The sequence below is a fragment of the Lates calcarifer genome, linkage group LG3, assembly GCF_001640805.2.
Source record: "Lates calcarifer isolate ASB-BC8 linkage group LG3, TLL_Latcal_v3, whole genome shotgun sequence".
Classification (NCBI taxonomy): domain Eukaryota; kingdom Metazoa; phylum Chordata; class Actinopteri; family Centropomidae; genus Lates; species Lates calcarifer.
This window is the reverse complement of record NC_066835.1, coordinates 18,753,302-18,774,160: the sequence shown is the minus strand read 5'-3', so window position 1 is coordinate 18,774,160 and position 20,859 is coordinate 18,753,302. Positions and strand designations below refer to the sequence as shown.

At 40.3% G+C, this 20,859-nt stretch overlaps 1 protein-coding gene across 4 annotated transcripts; it reads right to left on the bottom strand.

Annotated features, from left to right (window-relative positions):
- Positions 1-1,549: 1,549 nt before the first annotated feature.
- On the bottom strand, positions 1,550-19,283 carry sfpq (splicing factor proline/glutamine-rich). Of its 4 annotated transcripts, none has more exons than XM_018698927.2 (12): positions 18,514-19,283; positions 17,680-17,868; positions 17,270-17,571; positions 17,071-17,166; positions 16,347-16,543; positions 16,147-16,231; positions 15,887-15,998; positions 15,727-15,775; positions 15,194-15,282; positions 2,203-12,832; positions 1,814-1,900; positions 1,550-1,683 (listed from the first exon to the last, which is right to left on the bottom strand). In XM_018698927.2, exons 1-10 carry the CDS (start codon positions 19,150-19,152, stop codon positions 12,722-12,724), a joined length of 1,869 nt encoding a protein of 622 aa, XP_018554443.1. In that variant the 5' UTR covers positions 19,153-19,283; the 3' UTR covers positions 1,550-1,683; positions 1,814-1,900; positions 2,203-12,721. The 4 variants fall into 4 exon arrangements, with proteins under 4 accessions (XP_018554443.1, XP_050924393.1, XP_018554461.1 ...); XM_051068436.1 differs by having other exon boundaries at positions 2,203-2,251; XM_018698945.2 differs by having other exon boundaries at positions 2,203-2,251; positions 15,194-15,300; positions 18,514-19,282.
- Positions 19,284-20,859: the final 1,576 nt, after the last annotated feature.

Below are 20,859 nucleotides of genomic sequence, written 5' to 3'. Positions count from 1 at the left end.
CTACACGCCCAGGGGGGTGAATGGAGAGGGGATTGTGGTGCTCCACCTGTGGGCAGCGGACGCCATCAATGATGCATGTCCATTAATGATGCATGGCCGGTGCTGGTCAGGTGGACACCACCTACTTTACCTCCTCTCCCTCTCTCCCTTTCTCTCTTCCCCCAGGTCAGTTTACAGGCAGAGGGAACAGGTGGTAAACGTTGCTTGAACATCCAGGAAATGTATTTGTCATGGAGCGAGCTTCAAACAGAAAGTAGTGGTTCAATTTACATTTTACATTTGCTGCTGCCGAAGAACAAGTCAGTTATTAAATGTTTCGATAAGAAATCTTTAAAACTACTCCACCAGAAATATTTAAGCCTTTTCTCCAGCTGTGTGTCCTCTGGCACCAACATCTCCTGTTTGTTCAACTCTCCTTCATCAGTATGGAGGACCACAACTGCCACAATCAAAAATAAATATATGACTAAATTAATCAATAAACATGCCATTAAAAGCATGAAAAAATTTAAAATAAATATAGGCGTTATTTGTTAGCATCCTGTTTACACTGTTCATATCGTTTCTAATTTTTTATATATTATCTTGTTTTGTATTTACTAACATTTATTGTTTCCTAATTTGGCTATTTTTCCTATCTCTGCTGCTGCAACACCCCTGTTGTGAGACTAATACAGGATTATCTTATAATTAATTTATTACTGCTAAATGATATCTGTTTTAATTTGCTCAGCTTGTAAGTATTGTTACTTTTACTTAACTAAACTGTTTTGACTTTATGTAATGTTTTAATCTGTGACTCAACAGCTGAACTTTTCAAAGTTTTTTTTGTCTAAGACAGTACAAGTATAAAGTAGCATCAAGTAGAAATACCTCAATATACCCCAAAGTCACTTTAGTCACTTTTCACCACTATTAAGCACTGCAGGAAAAACCAAAATAAAGTGTCTTTGTCAGGTTTTGTTCCATTTTCATACAATAATTCAGTGAGCCCTTGTTCTTTGTGCGGAGGAATCTGCCTTTGTTGTTTACCCATTTTTTTCCCTTTGACTTCTCACCTCTCTGTGTATTTGGCCACTAACAGCCTGTTTTACAGAACCAGAGCGTTGTCGTGCCAGGGTGCAGCTCAGGTCAGACAACACAAACCTGACCCACATTCTGCCTCCCTCCCGTTTGGTTCTTGCGCCTTCGCGGCTCCTCCAGATCGTCTTGCTTGCCTCCGGGCTGGACCCTCCTCCAGGGTTGACAGCCAAAACCTCAGGATACAAGTGTGATCCAGCAGCGGAAACACTGCACCTTTACCCTTAATTGTAACTGGCCTCAGAGAAGCGTCAGAGCTGAGGCACTGAGGCAAGTCAGAGGCAGGCAGGCTGTGGTGGTTGTTTTGATAAACTACATATTCTCTGTGTAGCACTGCATTTGACTGCATTTTAACTTCATGTAAACCTGCTATAAATTCTTACAAAACTATCTATTTCAATGCAATAACGGGTTTAAACTGCCTTTTAATTCTTTTGCACTGTAAGAAGAACAAAGTCAAGGAGAAAACTCAGGTTTATTATAATTGATTTATTATTAAAACTTCAAAACAAGACTAAACAGTGTGTTTCTCCTCTGGCCAGCAGACTGTTTGTCCTCTGCTGGACGCCTCCTGTTACTGCGTCTGCATCTCCACCTGCAGCTCTGCAAAGGACAAGAGGAGATTATTATCGTCCAGTATTAGTATCTAGATTTCTATGCCGATATAACAAGCTATTTAATGGCACAATATTTCACATCCACGTGTGACTGATAAAGTGTCAGGGAAACTAACATGGAAGTCGTCCTGACGTCACCACAGTGCGGTTTGCTGAGTCTTCTGCGGCTCTGGTATTTTATCAGACATCAGTCTTCATTTTACCTACAAAATAAGAAAAAGAAAAGTTATTCAGTGTTTCACTGACCCAACAAAGGCCTGAGGACATGCACTGTGAATGTGATTAACTGTGTTATAATGTTTGAGGTTGTCAGGATTCGATTGCTTTGTCTGTGATCGAGATGTGTTCAAGCTGTAACATGATGTTTCTTTAGGGAATCCAACTGTTGCTTGAAAAAGACTGGACTCTCCTTCAGACACAAATACACAGCATTTACAAATCATGTAGTACTTTTCAATTTTCATCTTTGGAAACAGGCCCACTTTGCTGACTCTGTGGATCTTACCGTGGTTAATCGATGTGGATTCTCAGCCTCCTTCGACTGGTCGAGGCTCCTGTGGCGAGAGACAAGACAATGAGAGCCTGGTACTGAACTGATCAGCAGCTTTCAACCATTACTTTTTTCTTGGGTTTGTTTTAAATAGTGTTACTGTTTTGAGGTTGCCACCTTGAAAAGACAAAATGACAGCCTGTGTATCTATGTGTGTGCGTCTGGTTTGTGTGTGCATGTGTTTGTGTTGGTTGAAACCGGAAGTTCAAAATAAAACCAAACATATTTTAAAATTGTAAACACAGGATATGATGTAGGAACATGCATTAAGAATGAATAACTTGATGTGTATGTCAGAGTGAGGAGAGGTTCAAATATGTAGTGTGACGAAGCTGACATACAGGCAGAGACATTGAAAAGGCATCTCGGCACACTGACGTAGATTCATATGTTGTGATACTGCAGAGGGGACGAGACAAATTCAGGACGACGACATTCAAATCTGTTGCGATCCTCGGGGGAAGGTAATTCTGTTGCCAAGCCGTGTGAAGCTGGACTTCAAACTGACACATCAGGGGTGTTACTGCAAAACCCCAAACAGAACTGGGAGCTGCACATGACAGAGGAGTAACCCTGTACAGGAGTTGGGTCGTTTTCAGTGAGGCCGTTAAGAGGCCAAATGGGTCATTCTGGCATCACACTCTGAAACGGGACATGGAAAACATTTTGGGCCAAATCAGGATTCAGGACTTGAGTTTGAAAATGGATCACAGTGCAGATAAGATACATCTCGAGAGCCTCCAGGGCTGGATTCATGGCAGGGACTGAACACAGTGAGGTTTCCTCTTGAGTCAAAGATCGTGTGAGAGGCATAAACTCCAGGAAGCACCGTGATCCTTCGCAGCTACGAGACAACTCCTACATATGAGCAAAAAAAAAAAGGAAAATGGCCACAGTCGTCATGTACTGTTTGTACCTTGTCAACATGGCGGGCTGGTCACTGGCATGACAGGGCGTCCGAGTGTAACAGAGTGTGTGACAAATGTATGATAAAGACTGTGCTGAGTACTGAGAGTAGAGAGGAAAGGAAAGCAAGAGTCCAGCACTACCACACATTTTTATTCTAACAGAAGAACTACATCTCACATTTTTCCTGTGACGCACCACTGACTGCCAACAGGACGAGAAATAATCAACAACTCAACATTAACACAGGTCTGCTGTGGCCTTTGCTTTGACCACTGGTTTAAGTTTTGTAACTACAGTTCCCATAATGCTTTGGAAACCAGAGGCGTTGCCATGGATTCACATTCATGGAGTTACACCGGGGGCAAAAACTTGGATTATATTTCAACAAATTGGCACCATAAAGGTATGCTGAATTAACTATGAGTAGTTCCTGTGTAGAGTGAAGAAAACTTAAAAACATGACTATTTTCTGCAGTTACAACGAAGACATTTCTAAGCAGTTTAATGGACATTTAATTGCAATGGACACTGAAGATGTGATTTCCACAGGAGGTTAAAGAAACACTGATTTGACTGAGCTATGACTCCAAGTAGGAGTGTGTTTTTTAATCAAACTGCAGCATCTGTGCTCTATAGAGGGTTTTAAAGCAGCCACAGCTGCAGCTCAGACTGTTGAAACTGGGACCAGAAACAGCAGAAGCTTTTCTGGTCACAGGAGGCATCTAATCCCTTTACCTCTGATTTACAGTGAGAGGGTTTTGAGAAGCCATCAGTCACTCTTTGGCTGTTAGCGAGGTGATTAAAGGCCTGTAACTGAATACTAAAATGGGTCTGTTCAAAGTGTCAAATTGTAGAGGCCCCTTTAGAGGTGTTACATAAAATTAGCAATTAGGTTCTTTTTCCATTTGAAGGAAATTACTGAAAGAATTGCATTTTAAATTCCTCCTTACTTTCCTTTTTCAATATAGGCTCAAAGTTGACTTTGTATCCCCTCCCCATACAACACTTATCTATTGTGAATAAGGCATTGGTGTAGTAGTCAGGCAAACTGGCTGTGTTGATACTTTAGGTCATAAAGTTAACAGCCCATTATTCAACAGACAGGTTGAACAAAAAGCAAAGAACTGAAAGTGAAGTAACTCATGAGGAGATCAGCCATTATCAGTAAAATATTTTCATCCTTCAACAGAAAGATAAAATCCACATCAAACTCCATCTATACAAACACACGAGTCACAGAGGTTGTGGTGTAAAGATCAAAGTACAGCAAACTGCATGGAGCATTGATTAAAACATGTCGGACATTTTCATGCTCGACCTTCCCACCCAGAATAACCCGAGCAGTATGCAACATGTTTTACTTAAAAACTGCAGAGGCATCCCACCCCAGTACCACAAAATATGCTGTTTGACAAAGGGAGTCAGGAGGAGTGATACTCAGTGACGGACACGAAAGTGCCAACTAATACACATTTTACACAGTTTGTATGGTTTTAATAAGTGATTATGTTACAGTGATCCACACTGGGACAACTGCACGTTTGTGCATGAGAGACTAAGATTGGCTTTAGGCACGGAGTTAATAAACTAAAAATCTGTCATTACTGAAGGCACTAAGGTAGAAATAATCAGTTTTGGTACGGTGTCTTCACCGCACCACTGGACCTGTTTTAGATGTAAAAGAGGTGCAAAACAAGAAAAATGCCATCATATACATTGGACTTTGTGTTTGACTCAACACAACTGGCCTGTTTCCACTGCTCATCACCTACAAGTTCATGGTTCAGTTGGTTTTAATACTTGCAATACCAAAAAATAAACACTGGATACCCTTTCTTTTGACTTGACACTGAAGGTGTGTCAAGTTTCAGCACTGTATTTCCACACATCTGTGTTTTGAAACTGTGATGTTGAACCAGTGACTCAGCTGTCCACTCAGTTGTTGTCGTGCATACATACAGAGAAGCCGAAGTACTACAACCACACACACATACACACACACTGCACGGGCTATAATGCTTCGTCGCACCCACACACAAAAAGGTTGAAGAACCGAGATCTGCACTGTGATACCATTCTTTGTTAAGTGTGATGCCAGAAGCCCTGTAAACGTCACTCTGAGCCGTGACGTGGGAAAGAAGAGTTAAGTTATGGGAGAACTATGCATCTTGTATTATAAACATGGATGGGACACTTACCTTACTCGTTCAGCTGATCTGTGTAAGCATACCTCTGGCTGCAGTGCAAACAAGTCCAGGCTTTACTGTCCACTGACTTCTGCAGAACTACTCATCGTCATTGTAACCCAACTGCAGAGAAGAGCCTCTACTGTGGACTGGGGCAGCCTGTCTCTGACAAGCTGGCTGACAGCAGCTAACGCACCTCACATTTACCCAAAGACATGAAACACACACACACACACGTACACACACACAGGCACAACACGCCATCCTCTCTTCAACCGAAAGGTGCATGGGACTTCCTGCCTCAGGTAGGTTGGGGAATAAAGATGGTTGTGCCAGGTAGGACTAATAAGGATAGGGTGCAGGGGTTAAATACCATGAGGCCTTTGAACAAATTTTGACAACTAGCCTCTTTTTAAGAACATCAGTGTCAAAGCTTTAGTTTCAGTTTTTTGCCAGTGATGCAAAGTCTAAGGCCTAATCCCAATTCCCACCCTTGGTGCTACCATTTGGCCCATTCTTTTGGGGATCGAGGGGTAGTGGTCAACTACCCCTCAAGAGGTAGATTATTGTAGGGGTAGAAGAATACTTTCCAGAACGAGAAACGACTGGTGTCCCATGTCCTTGGTGAAATTTTCAACCTTTACCCCTGTAGCTATGTTCTGAAGGGTCAATACCCTATACTAGGGGTAAGGCCAAGACAGGGAACTGCGATTGGGCCAAAAAGTGTTGTAACAGGGGCAATCCTGGTTTCAGACTTCTGTACTATAGTTACTGTTTAAGACCATTGGTGCCAAAGCTTTGGTTTCAATTTTCACTTCAAAGACGCAAAGTCAAAATATGTTGGCAATAGGGGAAGTCCCCATTCTAAAACTCAGAAACGGTTATTTTAAAATCTGTGAAAAGTGTGCTTGGTGGTAACTTCAAACAAATCTTGACTCAACTTCTGAACTTTAAAAATTTCAACGTCGAAGCTTAGATTTGTGTTATTTCAATAATGATGTCAAAATGTATTGGAAATAGGGGGAACACCATTTCAGACCTCTGTAATGGTCTGTTAGTGTCTGATTCTGCCTCTACATAAGTCTCCTAAAAAACATCAGTGCCAAGTCTTAATTACTTCAATAATACAGTCAAAACGTGTTGGCAACAGACATTCCTGTTCCAAAACTGCTGATACATTATTGTGTTGTCTGTTAAGTGCGCTTGGTGCCATCTCATACTAATCTCGACTACAAGCTTCTCATAAAAACGGTCAGTGTCAAAGCTTTGGTTGGTCCAATCAATAATTGATATGGCAATTAATTACTGAATTTTGAATCGAACTATCTCGTCCTATGAGCTCTCTGAAATTGGTGTCTGACCAAATTCCAGCCATTTTTACAAAAACGCTTTTGTTTGTGTTGTTATCCAAGAACCTCAAAAACACATTTTCTTTGCAGTCAAACTTGCCATTTCAGAATTATGTCTGGCATTTGATTGTGTGTTCTTAAGCATCACTTCCAAGACTGACATGACTGGTAGGCACAGTGTGCACACAAATCCATCAATGTGACTGCACTCAATCAGACTGGGTCCATGTTGAAAGGAATATAGAAATAGTATTGGGTCCAACCTGCTAGGTTTGCAATCATGACTTTTACAGTAAAGTATCCAGGAAACTTACATGTTAAATTGCCATCAGAAAAGGAATTCATGTCTGAAAGGCTTGTTTTTACTCCAATAATATGAAGTCAAAAGGTTGGCAATAAGGGACATCCCTGTTCTGAACCTCAGTTCAATCGTCTTTACTTGTGCAAGAGACAAATGTTAAGATCTTCCAACTTTCCAAGCTGCAGTTCAAGCTACAGAGCCACCGCCCGTCATGATCAATAACTGTAAATTCTTCAAAAAACAGGTGCTACTTGGTCCTTGAAAGTTACAGTTTGTCTTTGACAAACCTGCTCTGACAGAAGCTGCATACAGCTTCAGCTGATGTAATAACTGCTAACCTTTTTTGTTACCAACTGACTTTGAATTTCTTGGTTTCGAAAGTTCCTTCTTTTAGTCCAACATCTTTAAAGACGGTCAAACCTGTTAAAGAAAAACAAATGGTACACAACACCAACACACAGACATAACATTACAAGTTTTAAAATTTACACTTCAGTCCAATTGTATCACCAAATCTACCTGAGTATTTGTAGGATGTTCAGACGCTGTGTGGAGAAGGAAAACTCTGATCAAGTTGTTTTTTACATTGGCAAAAGCCTAAAATAATCGGACATAATTTAGAAATACATTACCTAATTTAAAATGATTTTTTAACATGAATTTACTATAAACCAAATTAGATTATGTTAGTAATATGTGTGTAAACAGCATACTGATCTTTAATTTTTCACACTTGTGGTACTAAAAATGCATAATTATCTTACCAATCTCAAAGTATTAAATATTATTTCATGTTGTGCTCCAATTCTTCATTTGATATCTGATCAAGAGAAGTTACTTCAAGTGGATGTAGTTTAATCTAATAGTCCACATCCAAGTGCTGAAGGCAGCCACTGGACAGTCCTCTAAACAGTCTGTTTCCAAAAGAGCACAAAGCTCTTGTAGTGGTCAGTCGAAAAATCTCCTTATCCATATCGATAAAGTGAGGAAAGAAACAATTCATTTGTCATTTATTTTATAATTTCCAGTACATTACTGACAAAATCGGCCACCTAGATAATAAACATATCTCACTAGAGGCCGTCTACAGAATATCAAGTCTGGAATAACCATCTAAGCCGATCTTGGCCAAGGTAAATAAAATTCACCATTAAGTCCAGTAAGCCATTATTATGTTGCATGACTGGTTAGTTTTATATGGAGATTTGAAAAACAACAAATACACTGGCACTGATCCAGAAATACAGCAGTTGTAAACAGGTGAAGAAATTTCACATCTGAAACTACAGAAACTGAGTCCATTCCCATACGTTTTGTTGAACTAATGACGCTGGTCTGCAATAACTAAACATAAAAATATTAATTGTAAGAATTTACTTGTCCACATCATTTGATAAAAGATGAAAATACTCACGTTTTAGCCACAAGAGCAAAATCTTATTTTCTATGAATAAAGATCAAACATTCAATGTTATCTCTGTAAAAATTTAGGAAAATTAATTGTGCGACTTTAAGTCAATGGTGTCCTTGTGTTCGTAATTGTTCTATCTACAGGTTTCACATGAATTTGTCATTCAAAATTAATGCCACATGACTAAATCTGCATTTTAACCCAACTTTCAATCTGTATTTAACTGACTCGAGTCAAAATGTTGATGACAAATATCATCCTTGCTCCAAACCTCTGTGCAGTTTCTTTGTAATCTTTTGCACAGTTCCAACTGAATTTTGCTAACCAGTGTTGTATTTTGCTCAAGTATTTACGAGTCCACGCTACACAGCCACATATTCCTCCACAGTCCACAATCTTTAAAGCTGGTCAAACCTGTTAAAGAAAAAATGTACATAACACAAACACACGTAACATTTCAGGTGTACACTCCATGATATCCAACAGAATTACCAAATGCAGGGTTTTCAAATGCCACACAAAGAAGCAAGATTTACTTAGGATACTTTCATAAGCAAGTAAAAATGTATAGTTATTGTGCAGGGTACATTATGATACTTTGCACAAGATAAACACTGCAATTAAATTTAAAGGTTCTTGATGTCTTGGCCATCTTTAGCCAGTTGATAAACTACCATAGGATGCACTGGAGTCATCCCATTAGGTCCAAATGTTGTCAGCCATTGGACTATGCAAGTGACTTCAAAGTTAAGGTGGAAAGCCACTAGTTGTTCATCTTTAAAATGAAAGAAATAATGGCATAAGGAAAACGTAACCAAGGGTTAAACATTAAAAGCTGTGACAGAAGATAAAAACAGAAGCTAATGTGAACACAAGTAAAATCACTGTCCACAAAATGGTGGAGCCAAGTTGTATGGACTATATTTTATCACATAAATTGCAGTTAAATGTAATAATTATTCTTGTCAAGGTTTAAGAAAAATGAATGAAATGCACATAGTCTCAACGGGTTACTTACACTCACTTGTGTGAATCCAACCCCGCCTACTATATAAATATGAAAAATGCTTGCTAAGGCAAGTCAGTGCATGGTGGTAGGTGTCCTTTTGATGCCAAAGTGATGTCATAATATCTCTGAACAGAAAATGGCATCATTGTTTGGGAGGAGCCAGAGAGGGCAGCAGAGTGAATTTCAAATGCCAGGTGACATTAACGAAAACCTCTCCGAGTTTCTCTCAAAACTGAGTACGAGCAGGATTTTGTGACAAAACAATGGAGGTCCAAAATACAACTTTTACAAGATGTAGAAGCGTCCAGAGTACAAACAATAGACAACAGACCTTTCAGTGAAGTGGGAAGACATCTTGTCTCTAGTTATCTCCTCCCTCTCCCCCCTCTTTCTTTTCGCTCCCCCATTTCTCTCCTCTCAACCCAGCTGGTTGAGGCAGATGGCCGCCCACCCTGAGTCCAGTTCTGTCAGTGTTTCTTCTTGTTAAACGGGAGTTTTTCCTCTCCACTGTCACCAAGTGGTTGCTAATGGTGGGAACTGTTAGGTTTCTCTCCATAATATTGTAAGGTAATTCCATTTCTTATCAGACACAAAGAAGAGAATGTCTGTGCACCATAAAATATGTCTGAAGGGGATCTTCCAAAAATCATAAATGTTTTGTTCTCTCCTCTGAACTTCCTCTAGAGAAAGGTCAGGACCAAACTGTTAAAGATGTCACTTTCAAGGCTTTGAAGCCTGGTTAGAAGGTCATTGGTGTAGGTAAGCAATTACTGAGTTACTCAGACTCTGGAAGCTGTTAAACATTTTTCTTTAGATACAGTTTATGGGCTCTCACCACTATTTCCACAGATGCCACTATTTAAGCACATAAACACATCATGCTTCCAAAGCACAAACATCTGGTCCATGGACAGATATAAATGTAAACCAGTTAATGGTAAGAGGCAAGTGTTATTTGTTGTCCAAGGTTGGCCCAACAATAAGTCAAAAGCAGAAAAAACTAAATGAAAGCGCTGTGGTCCTCAGCTGCGCACAGGTTATATACTATGGTTTGTCTATTACCACTTCTTTCAGCCACATGGCTGGTTTATGGCACAAGGCATTTGAAAATGTATCTGTGCGAAACAATATGAAGTCAGAATGATATCATTTAACCAGTAATTGTGATCAGTCGTTCTTCTGTGGAGTGACAGGATGTAATAGGGGGTTCACAAAGTTGACAATGAGAAACGTCAGTTTGTATTGACAGTGACAAAAAATGGATTATTTGCAGCAGGCTGTAACTTCACGTACAAGTCTCATCCATGCTGTTCAACTCACTCATAATTCTGAAAAGTGCACAGGATTTAGACTCTGGGCTACTTGTCTTCTTACAGCTCCAGCTCAGTGAGTGCTTTGTCAGTGAATTACTGACTTTCATATGTAACTGAAACTCTATCTGAAGAGGCGACCCCTTTCTTATAAGTAAGGACTGACATTTTTATCCACAGATGATATTTTTCTTTATGAAGTGGTTAACGTGCTTTTGAAACTGAGCACTAAACAAGACTACTTAACTGTCCTTGCCAGTCATGCAAAGGCAAATATTGTGACTGTAGCGTGGACATTAGATCCAGATACGGATTTTATGCCAGTTCCTTTAGCAAAGACTTCCTTACAACTCTGTTGCACCCAATGGCCACAACTGAAAATGACTACGTTTACATGCAGGTTTGTAAAGAATACTCTGCCTAACTCACTGGACATCATCATCCATGCAGCTGTTAACATGTCTATACTGTAGAGGTCTATACTGTAGCCACGTAGAGGGACAAAATTATGGTCGTCTTATTGACTTAACCACAATTGGCATTACATTCTTTAGTACATGGTCAGCACCTACAAACTACAACTCCGTCTTTTACACCAATGTCACTGCCACAGGTGCATTTAAATGCTTCATTGTGTCCAATAGCATGTGATTAAGGTAAATAAAACTCAACCATGTCATCAAAACCCCAATTCAAGTAGCTCAGTAGCAACTGGGTTGTCACTTTTATATGTGTTTATCTTATCACAATTTAAAAACACAATCCAGCTCCTAAGAAGGTGAAAACACTAACTGCTAGTTGCAGGCCGTAAATTGCTGTAATTCTTCAATAAGTTGGACTGCATGTAAACGTAGTCAGTTACCCCAGGCTCAGGACATGCACATGAGACACACACTAATGTGAACTGTGTGTATGTGATATGAGCAGAATGTGTTAGTAAGGAGCCCAATGTCTGTCGACTGGTTAACCCACAACCAAAAACTATAAATACCACAAGCTGTTTTAAAGGTTCTATGTGTAGTATCTCTGCTCTCCTGACGACTGACTTCAAGGCAGAGTTACTGAATGAAACAACTTAGTGTTCCCACTTAAATATAAAAAACAACTTAATTTCTCACTTTCCACTGAGAGCAGTGTTTGTGGAGTGGAACTGAAAAGTTGTGTATTACAACTACATAATAAATTGAGCTTCCTGTACAATACAATCATATGTGCTAGGTGCTACCTGGTGTATAAACATGTTAGCACATGCTAAACATCTTTACCAGTCTTTACTACTTTGTTGTAAGTATAATAAATTCTGACATTGTGTACTGAAAAGACATATAACAGGTGTCTGCTAATTATCTGAATTTGATGGTTGGAAAATGAAGAAGATAAGGACGCAGTGAAGCATTTGCATCAAGTATCTGCTTCGAGCAGGGCAATGCTTTGAGTTTTTAAAATTGTGTTAAACGCATCTCTGAATGAAAGAGGTCAGGACTGTGGCAGAGATAACACATAGACCCTTTAAGACCTGATGTGGCAGCTGTATCCACGTTATTTCAGTTGTGCAAACAACCACTTGGTTTGCTCTTGGAACGTAATGTACGTTTCAAGTTTTAGGAATAAATGTTAACGGTTTGTCCTGATAGAACCAATTTGCCTTTATTATAATACATGCTTTGACTCCAAATGTATGGCACAAAACACAGCCATAGAAAGTTGAGAAAAATGTTACAATTATCACTTCACGGCGACTCACAGAGCATAATACATCTAGAAAAGAAAATGTACATGGGTCAGAAAGATCTAACGGATCACACGAGGGTGACCTACCTTTCCATACTACTGACAATACAAAATAAAAAATGAAAATATTGACTTTGTCATAAAATGAGTAAATTGTCAAGCTAAAATGTAGCAACAATTTAAACTTAAATACAAGAAATGCGACTCAACATATTTGTGTTGGAGAATCTATACAAACGTTGCTGCTGGGAGCATCAAAGAGCAGCGTTTAAAAACGGGGTTTCTTAGCGGGACCATCAAACTCCTCACGGACCCTGCCATACCCGCTGTTACCAGGACCCATTCCCCTAGGGCCGCCCTGGGCAAAGCGCTCATTGCGCTGTTGAGGCAGGGGGGGGTGTCAAATTGCCAGGGAGGAGAGTAAGGTATAGGATAGGGTGAGTGCACGAGCACACAGTTCATGTCCATATGGAGGTGTATAAAAAGGTATGGCAATAGAGGTGGTTTGTTTTATATTGTGAGCAGATTTACAAAACAACCAGCAGGAGACACATCCGAAGAAACGGTTCGTTCCAATATGAAGGTCCACAGGTGCCACAGGTTACATACGGAAAAGGAAGAGAGGGTAATGCTTTCGTTAGTCAGTGCCTACCTAGTATTGTCTCTCCAGTGCATGCCAAGACTAACCTATAGTCTCTACTGGTTTTCAGGTCCAGCATTTTGTAAATGCTGACCATATTTATCATTAAATATGGCAACTAATACTGTGCCCAGACCTCTTGATAGAGGTATTAACAATGGTGTGTATTAAATGTGTAAATTATAAGTCAGTTATAATTTAAGAACTATTTCATATTTGTTTTGTTGCATGCAGAATTCATGTTTCCTTAGAAGAAAAACTGTAAACTGCTGTGAAATTAAGTGCCACAGTGCCAAATTCTGAATTAAGTGAGTTCCAAGGTTTTGTTGAGCAGAAATGATGGTGTTAATCTGCTGTCTGCAATCACAGGACCTGTTGTGGCACTGCATTGATAAAAGGTAAATACTAAACTAAAGGTCTTGTGATGTAACATGTGTTAAGTGAAGGGACTGTACCAGAAATACATGTGTGGATTATTGGCACTTGGGCACAGTAAAATGTCAACATTGCACAAGACATTCAGCTCAACCATTTTTCCAACAAGACAAGCAATTTGTTCATCAATATGTGCTTCATACGCCAATTCAGGCGAGGTGTGTGAAGGAGTGAAAAGCCAAAAATCCAAGAGGAGGAAGGATTTACAATGGGAAGCTACCATGGATCAATTGGAGTAATTACAGAACACAGGATGTAGCGTAGTGAGACTGAAGAATATGAATCCGTCTTGAACTGATTCTTTCCAACGTCTGCTACTTAATCATCAGATATTTTTACTGAGCTTCACTTTCAGATACGAATCACCATGTCAAGATGCACACTTTATGCAACTTGCTAGTTTGTAAAATTGTTGCATTGCGGACATCAACATTGCTAACAAGCTTAAACCTTAAATTCCTTGAGAAAATCTTTTCTAATATCAATTTAAAGACAATTTGTGCTTTAAATTCAAAGCATGACTAAAGAATTAGGCCAAACAAATATTAATGTGGGTAAACAAAGTCTGACATGTCAAATACAAATCCTAGTTTAATAAGTTGCAGCATATACAAGCTTTTATATAGAAGAACAAAGCTTGTTTTAAAGTTAAGTATACTGGAAATGCTTTTCATTCAGGACTTAGGATGTTAACACACATGTAGCCACTCTTACTGTCAACTGTAATCCATAAACAAACCTAACATTTGTACTACAATTCTGCCAGAAGCACAGACCTTTGTCTTGGTCCACTATTCAACAATATCATCCTGAAGACAACATCACATGGCTGCACCTGCCCCCATCAATTAATCCTGCTATAATATATAATTCGGACTATACTGTTCAACATTTAATGTCTTATACCGTCAGCCTGCACTAAAAACTTTGTAAATGCTCAGTTAGGAAAAAAGAGGTTGATGAGAATGTGAAGATTGCTGGTCCAGAAGATGAACTACACCCCTACTGCAGGTCTCAAATGGTCTTGTACCACAAAAGGAGCTTTACACAGGATTTCACATTGCCACCCAAAAATACACGTAGTATGATTCATGTACAACTTAATCTCTTCTCATGACAGATGATACATGAAACTGCTAGCACAGTATGAAAAAAGTGATTTAAGCCTGGATAAGCACGCTGTCAGCAATTAGAGGAAAAAACACTGGTAGATGCCATCCTGCCTCTGGTCAAGAAAAAGTGCCTGTCCAGCTCATGTGAGACAGGGCTTGCAATGTCAGTCCACTACACAAACGGTGCGAGAAGAGTGAGAGGAGCCACTGAAGTCTGTCTACAGCTGTCAGAGAACAATGGAGAGCAATTTGTTTTTAATTTAGTGCAGGCTGACGGTTTCAAAGCTGGAACGCAGTAAGACTCGTGGAGATAACTGAGGGGGCTTGGCTCGCCATTGAAAGAAACTCTAGTAGACAGGCAGCATATCTGTCACATCCAACAACCAGCAAGCCACCGGAAAAACGGCTGTGACACAAATCATTCATATTCTCCCATCCTGCTCGGCCAGCTGGCCTTTATATTTAAAATCAGCTTGGAGTCTGTCCAACAGAAAAGGAGAGCCGAGCACAAACTACATTAACTACTGATCTTCCCAAAAGTGGGATACGTTACCATTTCGTTGCCCATCAAGCCTCCTGGGGACGGTCCCATTCCCTGCTGTCCCTCAAAGCCCATTCCACCCATGGAGAACTTCTGATTGGCTGCACCAAAAGGCATATCTAACATGAACAACATGACAACAAGTCAAGCACATGTACTGCAGCTGATACAGACACATCAGACAAACCTGATGCTGCCTGTTGATGGCACAGCTGATTAAATATAATTAGACAAGAAGTATTACTTTTATATCAATATCAGTTTGATTTTATTGGGAATAACACAACCTTATAAAAGAGTTCTAGTACCGGGTTCATCTAGCAAATACAATTTCCTACGAATTACAATGTTTATTTTTGGTTTAAACGGTTTCACAAAGATTTTGTTTAACTGTATAACCACATCATATCAGAAGCTAACATTTGTGGTCTGTACTGTCTTAAACTGAAAGGCATTTATAACATATCATTACTGATCATAGGGAATCACAGTTTTTTCTGTGTTGATTAACTCATGGAAATAACAGAGAAAAGCTGATAACTTACCACCCATGCCCATAGCTCCACTGGGATTCATTCTCATCTCCCTATCCCTCTGTCATAAAAGACAAAGAAAATAATCATTAAGCCAAGCAAATACTGATTAAATATCTCACTTCATTACATATATGTATATTTTTGTATTCTAGTGCTAAGTTTAACTCACATCCATGAAGTTGCCCATCCTGTAGTTCTCCTCACGCTGACGGCGCATCTGTTCCTCCATCTCTCTCTTACGGATCATCTCCTCCTCGCGCCTGCGTCGCTCTTCTTCTTGTCTAAATAAAAACAGGAAATATTCAATCAATCATCCAGGTTGAGCATCAGTTTTAACATATATGATTTTAGATTTAAAGTCTTCTTATTGCAGATCAGTTTATGAGAGGATGCCTGGATTGACAAACAAACAAAATTCAAATCACATACCTGAGCTGCATCTCCTTCCTCTTTTGCATCTCCTGACTGTGCAACTCCTCCATTCGTCGCAGTTCTTCCTGTCGCCTCAGCAGATCTGCACAGAAACACAAAACCAACTGGTTTAATTGCAGTATTCAAACACTGAGCTACGAAACATCATTGCAGGGCTTTTTTCCTTTTCAACCTGACATCATTACCACTACACTTGCCTTGTCTGAGTAGGTTGGCCTGGTGCTCATGGTAAGCATCCTCCATCTCGCTCTCAAGCTTCTCACGGGCCTCACGCATGTTCTTCTCCACCTGCTGCCTCTGCTGCTTCTCCATTTCATCAAGTGACTTCCACCGCTTAGAGTACTCAAATTCAAAAGTGCCTGGACGGGCAAAGCGAGGAGGTTCCTCACGCTCTCTGTAGACACAAGACACAATACGTAAAGTTGTATTGCCTGCTGTGCTGTACACGAATTACAAAATTTTATTTCTCAGTGATTGAGTTGGACCTATGGAGTTCTAACACAGGAAAACTATTTCACAAAAGCCTGTAGAGGAGATAAGTTATTTTTAACCTGTGGAAAATATTACAGTACTTACATTTTTTAAATTGGCCAATATTTTAATTTCAGGCTGTCATTAAGAGTCTGTTTCAGTGCTATTGTCATGCACACAATCCTACCCCCTCCTGACCCTGATTCAGAGGTGTCAACATCTGCCGCTCCACACGGAAAATTGATTTGTAACAGCTGCAATCCCTGAACCTCCTCACCCTCCCCCCACTATCCACATCACACCATCTGCTGCTCACTAAACAATGACTTAAAGAAGCACTGTAGAGAGTATTGTAACTACACCTTATTCAACTCACAATCAAAACAGTTCAGTTAATCTGTATAAGAGGTAAATGTGTGGTGCGAACACAACAAATGGTGACATGCTTACGCTTGATATCTGGGGTTCTTCTGTGCCAGTTTCTCTGGAAGACCATCCTCATCATCAAACTGCTCCAGAGGCTCAACGATAACGGGCCGGGGTGACCTGAATGGATGAAACAGACAAAATAGACAAAGGTTTTAAACATCTTTCATGGATGTGTATTGGACCATTATGTACAATGCAGATGGGTGTTTTCTGAACTTACGTGGTGAGTAGGAAGACGCCCTCGTTGCATCGGTCCAGGGCTTTCCTGGCAGCAGGTTTGGAGGCAAACTCAACAATACCCTTTCCTGTGGACCGCCCACGATCATCTACAATGACAATGGCCCTCTCTACCATCCCAAACTGTGAGAAAGCTTCTTCCAGGAGCTCGTTGGAGACAAATGGTGACAGGTTCTTCACAGACAAAGCTGCAGAGTGTGTGGCAAATCGGACACGCAGAGGTCTGCCTTTCATTGGTGTGTCATCCAACTCTGCCTTTGCGATCTCTGCTAGGGCACGGGATTGCTGCAATAAAATTTAAAAAACTGTCAAGAGATTTGTTCCTACCAAATCAACAATTTGTCATACCTTTCTGACTAAGTTGTGAATATAATTAAGAGTGAGATGTCTTACCAGTCGGATGAAACCAAAGCCTTTTCCTTTGTTGATAAAGACCTCGCTGGGCTCTCCATATTTTGCAAACAGCCTCTTGAATTGATCCTCTGTGATGTCGCTGGGCAAGTTACCGATGAACAGACGACACCGCTGTGTGTATGTCTTCTCACCGGGTTTCAGCAGCATGGACAGCGTTGCCTTAAAGCCCTGTTAATTGGCAACAACAATTTGGATTGAAACTCTTACTATAATTTAAACTACACAATTACACTCCAACAACAAAAATACTCACAAAGATGCTTAAAACAGGAACAGAGAAATTCTCATAAGTCTTTTATGCCCAAATGCATCGAATAGTTATGTTTATTTATACGTTATGTCTCATTTAAACATCCAACCGCCCATCCCCCACACACTGCATACGATGAAAGGAAAAAAACGAACTTGACCTATATTTATTGGAGTCGATTTTCAGAAAACTACCGTACATGAGATAACTAACGTAAACAGATGAAAAACTGTGTTAAACAGACACGTTTTAAATATCAAGTTATGTATTTTAAATGGAGCAAATTTTGCTTTTGTGACTGCATGGATTTTGGACAAGATGGCGGATAGATATAGCGACTAAACTGTGGTGCGCGTGGTTTAAAACTCAGCTAACACCGCCATAGTTTATCCCGGGCTACAACTAAGTGACGGTGGAGGGAATGCCAGATAGCACCGCCCGCTCGGGTTGGTGTGCGTTACAAATCAAACGCGCTCCTAGCGTTTGCCTGACAGCACTAGCTAACAACAATCACCGTCGACGCCATTAAGGGTAGAAAATGTTTTACAAATAATAACACCGACCTCTGCTGAGCTCCCGTCTGACTCGGCCGCGTCTGTGTGTATGGTCTTTTTCTCTGCCTCTTCTGGCTGCTGTTTGGGTTTCATCGCCGGTGGCCCTGTCCTCTGGCCTTGTTGGGGGCCTGTTTTCTGGCCCTGCTGTGGCCCGGTCTTCGGGCTCGGATGTGGGGGCTGCTTTTGCCCGTTAGCATTTCCTACCGGTGACTTCAGCTGCTGGTTCTGATTCTGGTTCTTGTTTGCCTGGTTAGGTTGAGGGGATGTCATGTTGGGTTTCGGCGGTGGGGACTGAATCTTCGGCTGAGGCGAGGGGGTTACCGGCTTCCGTTGCTCTTGTTGCGTTGCCGGTTTCTGCTGCTGCTGCATCGGGCCTTTCATCGTGAGAGCCGGGCCGGGACTCGGCGGAGGGATGATAGGCTGGTTCTGTTGTGGCTTCTGTGGAGTCGTCTGTGGTCCCTGATTAGGTGGTTTGTTGAAGTTATTATTTGGTCCCCTCCGATTTTGGTTCTGGTTTTGAAAGGGATGGTTCCTGAAATGTGGGTTTCCCATTATTCCACCCCGCATCGGGCCACCGGGAGCACCGCCTCTGCGTGGCTGGAAGTGATTCATCCCAAGTCCACCGCGGTTATTGTTAAATCGAGACATTGGTTCTTCTATCAGTGAAAAGTTTTGTTAAAATACAAAAAAAAAACGTTGTAGATTTGCTGCGTAACAACCGCCTCCTACCGGTGTTTGCACGTCTCAAAATGGCGACTAACGGCTGTGAATAGAGAGGTCTTTCTCTCTCCGACACAGTGAGAGCCGCCCGGCCGCGTTCATTGGTCCGCTGCTCGGCAGGAGGAGTCACCGGAGCCGGGAAGCCAGTTGTATCGCTTTATCTGGAAGGGGGCGATGCCATAAAATTTGGTCTCCATACCCTACAGTGGCATGGCCGGATTAACTTCCTGAGGGGCCCCGGGCCAAAATTTTCTTCCTCGTTGTTCCCCAGGAAACCAACCATGCAATAATTTCTTTTCTTGTCAGAGAAAATGTATTTCTTCCTATAAGTGATATATCGTTTTAGTGGATTCTCAAAAATCTGAATTGCGAAAAAAATTACTGGTACCAACTTCTCAAACGTGAATAATTGCTAGTTTTCCAACAATTAAAGGGGGTCTGACTGTTGATCTGGATACAGGGAACTGTGATGACTCTTACTTGTATGTCAAGAAAATAACAGACCTATTGATAGTAATTATTAATTGCAGTCTTCCGGTTTCTCCTATGAAGTAATAGTACTACATTGCGCAAGATTTTCAGTGTTTACTATCTGACGCACAGCCAAAATTAAAGCATACTATATATATTAATAAGGATAATTTAGGTGTTAAAACTAGATTTTGTCATTCTACAAGACAAGGCTACAAGATGGAAGATGGATGATATTGTTTTCAGTGGAACAAACTTCTAACATATTTGGTTAATAAACATGATTTTATGGATTTCAAATCCCCAATATCCACTAATTTGTAAATTCTTTGTTGATATATCTCTTTCAATCAAACTGAAGTGCAGTATTTAAGTTTTTCTCGAAAGATCACATTTGATAACTTAATTAACTTCAGTAAACCACCTATAAGCAGCAACAGGAAATGAAAGATGCTAAACTCATGGATGTTTTGTTTTGTTTTTTTTGTTTTTTTTTGTCATTTATTCCGCATACAGGTGTTTTGGAAACAAAATAAGTGGAGAGACCATCAGTCTCACCTCAACACGTTTTCTTAATGCTCATCATTATAAACAGACACAAAAAAAAAGGATGAGATGACAACAGTGACCAAACACAACAAAGTCCAATAAACAAAACAAAACAAAAACACATATGTAAAAAGTTAAACCAATGACAACATACAACCCAGGAGAAAAAAAACACGAGACAGTGCGACGGTGTCACACACTGGGAAAGTTTGGAATAATGAACAAAAAAAGGTGAAGGTGTCAAAGGAGAAAAAAATTAACTAAATAACAAGAAGCAAAGAGAACGCAGGGCTGCATCAGAGATTCAGAGTAACAGGAAAATATAAAAGGACTCCAGGAGATAAAAGAGACATTCATTGATTTGTGTACAACAATCAAAACAGATGTCTTTCGTCCTTTTTTTGTTTGTTTTAAAAATCAGGTTTGAGAACAGCAATATAGAACAGGTAATCATGAGGAGAGCAAAATCAACATTCACAAAGGAAAATGCAGAACACCTGATATATATATTTTTAAGCACACACGACTCCTCAGAGTTACACTCCTATGTCCAAGGATCACAAGTTGTTCAGGATTAACTTTTTTTTGTTGTTTTTAATTTGTAAAATCACCCTT